Source organism: Oncorhynchus nerka, unplaced genomic scaffold (genome assembly GCF_034236695.1).
Source record: "Oncorhynchus nerka isolate Pitt River unplaced genomic scaffold, Oner_Uvic_2.0 unplaced_scaffold_3052, whole genome shotgun sequence".
Lineage (NCBI taxonomy): Eukaryota > Metazoa > Chordata > Actinopteri > Salmoniformes > Salmonidae > Oncorhynchus > Oncorhynchus nerka.
In genome coordinates, this window is record NW_027038246.1 from 14,928 (window position 1) to 25,987 (window position 11,060).

At 44.4% G+C, this 11,060-nt stretch overlaps 1 protein-coding gene across 1 annotated transcript; it reads right to left on the bottom strand.

The window, feature by feature from the left end:
* Positions 1–563: 563 nt before the first annotated feature.
* Positions 564–2,249, bottom strand: LOC135566872 (gastrotropin-like). Its single transcript, XM_065014462.1, has 4 exons — positions 1,865–2,249; positions 1,398–1,558; positions 1,169–1,258; positions 564–965 (listed from the first exon to the last, which is right to left on the bottom strand). The coding sequence occupies exons 1-4, from the start codon at positions 1,929–1,931 to the stop codon at positions 906–908; spliced, it is 378 nt and encodes a 125-aa protein (XP_064870534.1). The 5' UTR covers positions 1,932–2,249; the 3' UTR covers positions 564–905.
* Positions 2,250–11,060: the final 8,811 nt, after the last annotated feature.

Genomic DNA, 11,060 nt, shown 5'->3' on the forward strand with positions numbered 1-11,060 from the left:
TTCTCCTGTTGTTAGTTTCACTGTGGTCACAAGTTGTCTGTTAACACTCCCTCTTGGTATATGTATAAACATTTTATTCTTCAGACAGCATAGAGTTCTGTTAATTAACATTAGTTATAATTCCACGTTGAATGTATACATTATTTAGTCATTATTGATACAAATCCTTCAACAAAATCTAAACCAGATATAGAAAATAGACCTATATGATGATATAACCTCTATCGTTTACACAGGTTATCCAAGAACATGGTTGAGGAAGGCAGTGAGGTTAGTTATGTTATGATTCCCCAAATGTAATGAGATGGCGTAGATCGGCCTTCTGTCTGGCCCCCCAGATCTCCACGCCCGCGGAGTGAACAGCTCCACATACATTGAAGAGAAACCCCAAGAGGGCCCAAAGCTGCCTGTCTCTTCACTAAGCCTTATTGAGCTAGAATCACATCTGCACCGTTTCCTAATAAGCAGTAGGGGGAGGCAGACTACAACTGTTACTCTACTGCAACAGCGAAGCTCAGGAAGATTCTATAACAAAGAAAGCTGCCTTGGCAATGAGTCTGGTGTTCTCTTGCGTGTTCATTTTACTTTTATTTTACATGATCAGCTGGTACAAAGAAATAAGACATTACTTTATTCACATGAAGGTAGTTCATGGATTCCATTGACACACTTCAAACATTGAATACCAGGAAGTTGCATAGATTGTTTGGTATATCTCTTTTTATATTAAAGATGGACAGGGGACCTGCTGGAAATGTACTGGAAGGGTGATCCAGCTGGTATGAGTCATCCAGATGTTTGTGGAGGTGAAACAGTAACATACGGGTAGTTTACGAGGTAGTGAGGACAAAGTTTCCAGTAACAGCACACAGAAGAGCTCTGCCTCAACACGTTACATTTTGATATCAGATCCTCTTGTTGATTCTCTTCAGGGTCACACCCTTCTCCCCAGCGGTTGTACAGAGCTGTATAACAGAGAAAGGAGACAAGAACACGGAGAGAGGGTTTATCAGAGTATTGGAATTAAAATATCAATTCTGTTGTACAGTATGTCACATATAAGTTTTAACAAGACTCCTTACTTTAATCACTCACTAACAAGTCTCTTAACTTTAATCACTCAATATCTCAATCACTCTCCTCTTTCTTTCTCTCTTCTTTCTCCTACCATGATTAGCTTGTCCCCACTGATCTCCGCAGTGAAATGATACTGGGGGAACGGAATAATTATCTTGCCTCCTTCCATGGTGACGGTGGTCTAAGAGGGACAACAAAGAGTTCACCACGTGACTCACATTCAGATGGAAAGTACAGTACATACGCTGTATCTCTTTGAATACTATTCCACAAGTTTAAAGAGCACACTCATTCATTTATTCATTCACTTATTCACTCACCACGAACTTGGTGCGTAGCATGCTCTCTAGCTCACACTCCTTTCCGATGGTGAACTTGTTAGTCAAGGTCCAGTTGGGAATAATCTGTGACCAGGTAAAATCGTCCCCCTCCTGAAGCACTTCTGTTATCACTTTGAAGTCAGTCTTGGCATTGGCAAACCCTGAGGGAAAAGTACAGAGGATACAGTAAGGGTTAAATGTTAAGGTTGGGGTTAGGGTAAGGGTAGGGGTAAGATATGGGTTATGGTTAGAATTCGACTGATAGTTGCGGCTGGTGTTAGGATTACATTTGGGGTCATTGTTAGGATGAGAATTAGGGTTGTGGTTAGGGGTAGAGCTACGGTAGTGCATGGTGGGAAAGATTAATGGGGAAAGATTGAGGTTAATGACATACACATCTAATTAAAACCTTTAGTTTGACTCAAACACGTTCAACACATAAATAAATCTTTTAGAGTTTGACTTACCAATTGCCTCCAGAAACTCATCGTAATTCTCTTGACTTTCAAGCTCATACGTCCCAGAGAATGCCATGGTGGTGAAGAACTGACCAGAGACAGCAGAGAACTCTAGAGAGGTGTGGTATTCTCCTTCTTTTGAAATAATTATTTCTTTTTATCATGCAATGTTCAGTGACTCACTGACAAAACTGCCTCATTCCCTCCCTCCACACACAGGCCTCACTGACAGCAGCACAAAGACTCCAATAGGAAGTTTGTAGAGCACATGCCAGTCAAGGCAACTTGTCGTTCTATTGCCAATGCAAGAAATAACGTTGCTGCACGCAGAAACAATCAGGCACTCAAGTGTTCAGAAAAGTGGATTTCCCCTATGCTATTCACTATTGGGTTGCTGTTGCTTTAAGAAATGTCATATCGGATGTGCTTGAGTCATACAGAACAAGTTTGTGCAGTATGACAGACAGATGTTTCTAATAAGATGCACTGCACATTGCAATAGTATTGCTGACGTAACACCCCTATGGTGGATAGATAGTCTCTCCCATAGCCATGTATTTAATCATATGAATCTGGTCCCTCCTTTTCAGTGGTAGGCTCCCGGTCAGTATTGATAATAAAGATCATCTTGGCCTAGAGACCAATGGACACATTTCTTGGGGGTGTATAGTATGGGGTATAGGGGGTTTTTGGAGATGTATAGTATGGGGTCTAGCTGTTTATAGTAGGGTATAGTCTGGGGTATAGGGGCTGTTTATAGTAGGTGTATAGTATGGGGTATAGGGGCTGTTTATAGTAGGGTATATGGGGGGGGCTGTTTATAGGAGGTGTATAATATGGGGTATAGGGGCTATTTATAGGAGGTGTATAGTGTGGGGTATAGGGGGCTGTTTATAGGAGGTGTATAGTATGGGTTCTAGGGCGCTGTTTATAGGAGGTGTATAGTATGGGGTATAGGGCGCTGTTTATTGGAGTGTATAGTATGGGGTATAGGGGGCTGGTTATAGGAGTGTGTATAGTATGGGGTATAGGGGGCTGTTTATAGAGGTGTATAGTATGGGGTATAGGGCGCAGTTTATTGGAGGTGTATAGTATGGGGTATAGGGCGCTGTTTATTGGAGGTGTATAGTATGGGGTATAGGGCGCTGTTTATTGAGGTGTATAGTATGGGGTATAGGGGGCTATTTATAGGAGGTGAATAGTCTTCGGAAGGCTGTTTATAGGAGGTGTATAGTATGGGGTATAGGGGCTGTTTATAGGAGGTGTATAGTATGGGGTATAGGGGGCTGTGTATAGAGTGTGTATAGTATGGGGTGGGGGGCTGTTTATAGGAGGTGTATAGTATGGGGTATAGGGGCTGTTTATAGGAGGTGTATAGTATGGGGTATAGGGGCTGTTTATAGGAGGTATAGTATGGGGCATAAGGGGGCTGTTTATAGGAGGTGTATAGTATGGGGTATAGGGGGCTGTTTATAGGAGGTGTATAGTATGGGGTATAGGGGCTGTTTATAGGAGGTATATAGTATGGGGTATAGGGGGCTGGTTATAGGAGGTGTATAGTATGGGGTATAGGGGCTGTTTATAGGAGGTGTATAGTATGGGGTATAGGGCGCAGTTTATTGGAGGTGTATAGTATGGGGTATAGGGCGCTGTTTATTGGAGGTGTATAGTATGGGGTATAGGGCGCTGTTTATTGAGGTGTATAGTATGGGGTATAGGGGGTGTTTATAGGAGGTGTATAGTATGGGGTATAGGGGCTGTTTATAGGAGGTGTATAGTATGGGGTATAGGGGGCTGTTTATAGGAGGTGTATAGTATGGGGTATAGGGGCTGTTTATAGGAGGTGTATAGTATGGGGTATAGGGGATGTTTATAGGAGGTGTATAGTATGGGGTATAGGGGCTGTTTATAGGAGGTGTATAGTATGGGGTATAGGGCGCTGTTTATTGGAGGTGTATAGTATGGGGTATAGGGCGCTGTTTATTGGAGGTGTATAGTATGGGGTATAGGGCACTGTTTATTGGAGGTGTATAGTATAGGGTATAGGGGGTGTTTATAGGAGGTGTATAGTATGGGGTATAGGGGCTGTTTATAGGAGGTGTATAGTATGGGGTATAGAGGGCTGTTTTGGAGGTGTATAGTCTTTTGCAGGGGTGTTTATTGGGGGCATAGTTTGGGGTATATTTATAGGAGGTGTATAGTATGGGGTATAGGCTGTTTATTGGAGGTATATAGTATGGGGTATAGGGGCTATTTATGTGAATAGTCTTGGGCTGTTTATAGGAGGTGTATGGGGTATAGGGGCATGGGGTGGGGTGTAGGGGGCTGTTTATAGGAGGTGTATAGTTTGGGGTATAGGGGCTGTTTATAGGAGGTGTATAGTTTGGGGTATAGGGGGGCTGTTTATAGGAGGTGTATAGTATGGGGTATAGGGGGCTATTATAGGAGGTGAATAGTCTAGGGGGCTGTTTATAGGAGGTATATAGTATGGGGTATAGGGGCTGTTTATAGGAGGTGTATAGTATGGGGTATAGGGGGCTGTTTATAGGAGGTGTATAGTTTGGGGTATAGGGGCTGTTTATAGGAGGTGTATAGTATGGGGTATAGGGGGCTGTTTATAGAGGTGTATAGTATGGGGGCATAAGGGGCTGTTTAGTATGGGTCTAGGGGGTGTATAGTATATGGGGTATAGGGGGCTGTTTATAGTAGGTGTATAGTATGGGGTATAGGGGGCTGTTTATAGTAGTGTATAGTATGGGGTATAGGGGCTGTTTATAGGAGGTGTATAGTATAGGTATAGAGAACATTTTATAGGAGGTGTATAGTATGGGGCATAAGGGGCTGTTTATGGAGGTGTATAGTATGGGGTATAGGGGCTGTTTATAGGAGGTGTATAGTATGGGGTATAGGGGGCTGTTTATAGGAGGTATATAGTATGGGGTATAGGGGCTGGTTATAGGAGGTGTATAGTATAGGGTATAGGGGGCTGTTTATAGGAGGTGTATAGTATGGGGTATAGGGGCGCGGTTGTGGAGTTGTATAGTATGGGGGTATAGGCGCTGTTTATTGAGGTGTATAGTATGGGGTATAGGGGGCTATTTATAGGAGGTGAATAGTCTTCGGGCTGTTTATAGGAGGTGTATAGTATGGGGTATAGGGGGCTGTTTATAGGAGAGTGTATAGTATGGGGTATAGGGGGCTGTGTATAGGAGGTGTATAGTATGGGGTGTAGGGGGCTGTTTATAGGAGGTGTATAGTATGGGGTATAGGGGGCTGTTTATAGGAGGTGTATAGTATGGGGTATAGGGGGCTGTTTATAGGAGGTGTATAGTATGGGGCATAAGGGGCTGTTTATAGGAGGTGTATAGTATGGGGTATAGGGGGCTGTTTATAGGAGGTGTATAGTATGGGGTATAGGGGGCTGTTTATAGGAGGTATATAGTATAGGGGTATAGGGGGCTGGTTATAGGAGGTGTATAGTATGGGGTATAGGGGGCTGTTTATAGGAGGTGTATAGTATGGGGTATAGGGCGCAGTTTATTGGAGGTGTATAGTATGGGGTATAGGGCGCTGTTTATTGGAGGTGTATAGTATGGGGTATAGGGCGCTGTTTATTGGAGGTGTATAGTATGGGGGTATAGGGGGTGTTTATAGGAGGTGTATAGTATGGGGGTATAGGGGGCTGTTTATAGGAGGTGTATAGTATGGGGTATAGGGGCTGTTTATAGGAGGTGTATAGTATGGGGTATAGGGGGCTGTTTATAGGAGGTGTATAGTATGGGGTATAGGGGGCTGTTTATAGGAGGTGTATAGTATGGGGTATAGGGGCTGTTTATAGGAGGTGTATAGTATGGGGTATAGGGCGCTGTTTATTGGAGGTGTATAGTATGGGGTATAGGGCGCTGTTTATTGGAGGTGTATAGTATGGGGTATAGGCACTGTTTATTGGAGGTGTATAGTATGGGGTATAGGGGCTGTTTATAGGAGGTGTATAGTATGGGGTATAGGGGGCTGTTTATAGGAGGTGTATAGTATGGGGTATAGAGGCTGTTTATTGGAGGTGTATAGTTTGGGGTATAGGGCGCTGTTTATAGGAGGTGTATAGTATGGGGTATAGGAGCTGTTTATTGGAGGTGTATAGTATGGGGTATAGGGGGCTATTTTATAGGAGGTGAATAGTCTTGGGCTGTTTATAGGAGGTATATAGTATGGGGTATAGGGGCTGTTATAGGAGGTGTATAGTATGGGGTGTAGGGGAGCTGTTTATAGGAGGTGTATAGTTTGGGGTATAGGGGGCTGTTTATAGGAGGTGTATAGTATGGGGTATAGGGGGCTGTTTATAGGAGGTGTATAGTATGGGGTATAGGGGGCTGTTTATAGGAGGTGTATAGTATGGGGTATAGGGGGCTGTTTATAGGAGGTGTATAGTATGGGGTATAGGGGGCTGTTTATAGGAGGTATATAGTATGGGGTATAGGGGGCTGTTTATAGGAGGTGTATAGTATGGGGTATAGGGGCTGTTTATAGGAGGTGTATAGTATGGGGTATAGGGGCTGTTTATAGGAGGTGTATAGTATGGGGTATAGGGCGCTGTTTATTGGAGGTGTATAGTATGGGGTATAGGGAGCTGTTTATTGGAGGTGTATAGTATGGGGTAATAAAGGGGCTGTTATAGGAGGTGTATAGTATAGGGTATAGGGGCTGTTTATAGGAGTGTATAGTATGGGGTATAGGGGGTGTTTATAGGAGGTGTATAGTGTGGGGGTATAGGGGCGCTGTTTATTGGAGGTGTATAGTATGGGGTATAGGGAGCTGTTTATTGGAGGTGTATAGTATGGGGTAATAGGGGCTGTTTATAGGAGGTGTATAGTATGGGGTATAGGGTGCTGTTTATAGGAGGTGTATAGTATGGGGGTATAGGGGCTGTTTATAGGAGGTGTATAGTATGGGGTATAGGGGGCTGTTTATTGGAGGTGTATAGTATTGGGTATAGGGCTGTTTATAGGAGGTGTATAGTATGGGGTATAGGGGGCTGTTTATAGGAGGTATATAGTATAGGGTATAGGGGGCTGTTTATAGGAGGTGTATAGTATGGGGTATAGGGGCTGTTTATTGGAGGTGTATAGTCATGGGGTATAGGGCGCTGTTTATAGGAGGTGTATAGTATGGGGTATAGGGGCTGTTTATAGGAGGTGTATAGTATGGGGTATAGGGGGCTGTTTATAGGAGGTGTATAGTATGGGGTATAGGGGGCTGTTTATAGGAGGTGTATAGTATGGGGCATAGGGGGCTGTTTATAGGAGGTGTATAGTATGGGGTATAGGGGGCTGTTTATAGGAGGTGTATAGTATGGGGTATAGGGGATGTTTATAGGAGGTGTATAGTATGGGGTATAGGGGGCTGTTTATAGGAGGTGTATAGTATGGGGTATAGGGACGCTGTTTATAGGAGGTGTATAGTATGGGGTATAGGGCGCTGTTTATAGGAGGTGTATAGTATGGGGTATAGGGCGCTGTTTATTGGAGGTGTATAGTATGGGGTATAGGGGGCTGTTTATAGGAGGTGTATAGTATGGGGTATAGGGGGCTGTTTATAGGAGGGTGTATAGTATGGGGTATAGAGGGCTGTTTATAGGAGGTGTATAGTATGGGGTATAGGGGGCTGTTTATTGGAGGTGTATAGTATTGGAGGTATAGGGGCTGTTTATAGGAGGTGTATAGTATGGGGTATAGGGGCTGTTTATTGAGGTGTATAGTATGGGGTATAGGGGCTATTGATAAGAGGTGAATAGTCTTGGGCTGTTTATAGGAGGTGTATAGTATGGGGTATAGGGGGCTGTGTATAGGAGGTGTATAGTATGGGGTGTAGGGAGCTGTTTATAGGAGGTGTATAGTATGGGGTATAGGGGGCTGTTTATAGGAGGTGTATAGTATGGGGTATAGGGGGCTGTTTATAGGAGGTGTATAGTATGGGGCACTGAGGGGCTGTTTATAGGAGGTGTATAGTATGGGGTATAGGGGGCTGTTTATAGGAGGTGTATAGTATGGGGTATAGGGGCTGTTTATAGGAGGTGTATAGTATGGGGTATAGGGGGCTGTTTATAGGAGGGTGTATAGTATGGGGTATAGGGGGCTGTTTATAGGAGGTGTATAGTATGGGGTATAGGGGCGCTGTTTATTGGAGGTGTATAGTATGGGGTATAGGGGCTGTTTGGAGGTGTATAGTATGGGGTATAGGGCTGTTTATAGGAGGTATAGTATGGGTATAGGGGCTGTTTATAGGAGGTGTATAGTATGGGGTATAGGGGGCTGTTTATAGGAGGTGTATAGTATGGGGTATAGGGGGCTGTTTATTGGAGGTGTATAGTATGGGGTATAGAGGAGCTGTTTATTGGAGGTGTATAGTATGGGGTATAGGGGCTGTTTATAGGAGGTGTATAGTATGGGGTATAGGGTGCTGTTTATAGGAGGTGTATAGTATGGGGTATAGGGGCTGTTTATAGGAGGTGTATAGTATGGGGTATAGGGCGCTGTTTATTGGAGGTGTATAGTATTGGGTATAGGGGGCTGTTTATAGTAGGTGTATAGTCTGGGGTATAGGGGGTGTTTATAGGAGGTGTATAGTATGGGGTATAGGGGGCTATTTATTGGAGGTGTATAGTATGGGGTATAGGGGCTGTTTATAGGAGGTGTATAGTATGGGGTATAGGGGGCTGTTTATAGGAGGTGTATAGTCTGGGGTATAGGGGCTGTTTATAGTAGGTGTATTAGTCTGGGGTATAGGGGGCTGTTTATAGGAGGTGTATAGTATGGGGTATAGGGGGCTGTTTATAGGAGGTGTATAGTCTGGGGTATAGGGGGCTGTTTATAGGAGGTGTATAGTATGGGGTATAGGGGCTGTTTATAGGAGGTGTATAGTGTGGGGTATAGAGGGCTGTTTTGGAGGTGTATAGTATGGGGTATAGGGGCTGTTTATAGGAGTGTATAGTCTGGGGTATAGGGGGCTGTTTATAGGAGGTGTATAGTATGGGGTATAGGGGGCTGTTTATAGGAGGTGTATAGTATGGGGTATAGGGGCTGTTTATGGAGGTGTATAGTATGGGGTATAGGGGCTGTTTATAGGAGGTGTATAGTCTGGGGTATAGGGGCTGTTTATAGGAGGTGTATAGTATGGGGTATAGGGGGCTGTTTATAGGAGGTGTATAGTCTGGGGTATAGGGGGCTGTTTATAGTAGGTGTATAGTCTGGGGTATAGGGGGCTGTTTATAGGAGGTGTATAGTATGGGGTATAGGGGGCTGTTTATAGGAGGTGTATAGTATGGGGTATAGGGGGCTGTTTATAGGAGGTGTATAGTATGGGGTATAGGGGGCTGTTTATAGGAGGTGTATAGTGTGGGGTATAGAGGGCTGTTTTGGAGGTGTATAGTATGGGGTATAGGGGGCTGTTTATAGGAGGTGTATAGTCTGGGGTATAGGGGCTGTTTATAGGAGGTGTATAGTATGGGGTATAGGGGGCTGTTTATAGGAGGTGTATAGTGTGGGGTATAGAGGGCTGTTTTGGGAGGTGTATAGTATGGGGTATAGGGGGCTGTGTATAGGAGGTGTATAGTATGGGGTGTTGGGGGCTGTTTATTGGAGGTGTATAGTATGGGGTATAGGGGGCTGTTTATAGGAGGTGTATAGTGTGGGGTATAGAGGGCTGTTTTGGAGGTGTATAGTATGGGGTATAGGGGGCTGTGTATAGGAGGTGTATAGTATGGGGTGTAGGGGGCTGTTTATAGGAGGTGTATAGTATGGGGTATAGGGCGTTGTTTATTGGAGGTGTATAGTATGGGGTATAGGGGGCTGTTTTTATAGGAGAGGTGTATAGTATGGGGTATAGGGGTTGTTTATAGGAGGTGTATAGTCTGGGGTAAGGGGCTGTTTATAGAGGGGTGTATAGTATGGGGTATAGGGGGCTGTTTTGGAGGTGTATAGTATGGGGTATAGGGGGCTGTTTTATAGGAGAGGTGTATAGTATGGGGTATAGGGGCTGTTTATAGTAGGTGTATAGTCTGGGGTATAGGGGGCTGTTTATAGGAGGTGTATAGTATGGGGTATAGGGGGCTGTTTATAGGAGGTGTATAGTATGGGGTATAGGGCGCTGTTTATTGGAGGTGTATAGTATTGGGTATAGGGGGCTGTTTATAGTAGGTGTATAGTCTGGGGTATAGGGGGTGTTTATAGGAGGTGTATAGTATGGGGTATAGGGCGCTGTTTATAGGAGGTGTATAGTATGGGGTATAGGGGCTGTTTATAGGAGGTGTATAGTCTGGGGTATAGGGGGCTGTTTATAGGAGGTGTATAGTCTGGGGTATAGGGGGCTGTTTATAGGAGGTGTATAGTCTGGGGTATAGGGGGCTGTTTATAGGAGGTGTATAGTATGGGGTATAGGGGGCTGTTTATAGGAGGTGTATAGTATGAGGTATAGGGGCTGTTTTAGAGGTGTATAGTATGGGGTATAGGGGGCTGTTTATAGGAGGTGTATAGTATGGGGTATAGGGGGCTGTTTATAGGAGGTGTATAGTGTGGGGTATAGAGGGCTGTTTATGGAGGTGTATAGTATAGGGTATAGGGGGCTGTTTATAGGAGGTGTATAGTATGGGGTATAGGGGCTGTTATAGGAGGTGTATAGTATGGGGTGGGGGCTGTTTATAGGAGGTGTATAGTATGGGGTATAGGGGGCTGTTTATAGGAGGTGTATAGTATGGGGTATAGGGGCTGTTTATAGGAGGTGTATAGTATGGGGTATAGGGGGCTGTTTATAGGAGGTGTATAGTATGGGGTATAGGGGGCTGTTTATAGGAGGTGTATAGTATGGGGTATAGGGGGCTGTTTATAGGAGGTGTATAGTGTGGGGTATAGGGGCTGTTTTGGAGGTGTATAGTATGGGGTATAGGGGCTGTTTATAGGAGGTGTATAGTCTGGGGTATAGGGGGTTGTTTATAGGAGGTGTATAGTCATGGGGTATAGGGGGCTGTTTATAGGAGGTGTATAGTGTGGGGTATAGGGGGCTGTTTTGGAGGTGTATAGTATGGGGTATAGGGGCTGTGTTATAGGAGGTGTATAGTATGGGGTGTTGGGGGCTGTTTAATGGAGGTGTATAGATATGGGGTATAGGGGGCTGTTTATAGGAGGTGTATAGTGTGGGGTATAGAGGGCTGTTT

Bases quoted from the DNA above. Each gene is read 5' to 3' on its own strand.
- LOC135566872 (XM_065014462.1), bottom strand. From the start codon at position 1,931: ATGGCATTCTCTGGGACGTATGAGCTTGAAAGTCAAGAGAATTACGAT. The intron at 1,559-1,864 runs GTAAGTCAAACT...CTTTTCCCTCAG, and splicing joins TGAGTTTCTGGAGGCAATTG to GGTTTGCCAATGCCAAGACT. The intron at 966-1,168 runs GTAGGAGAAAGA...TCTGTTATACAG, and splicing joins GTGGGGACAAGCTAATCATG to CTCTGTACAACCGCTGGGGA.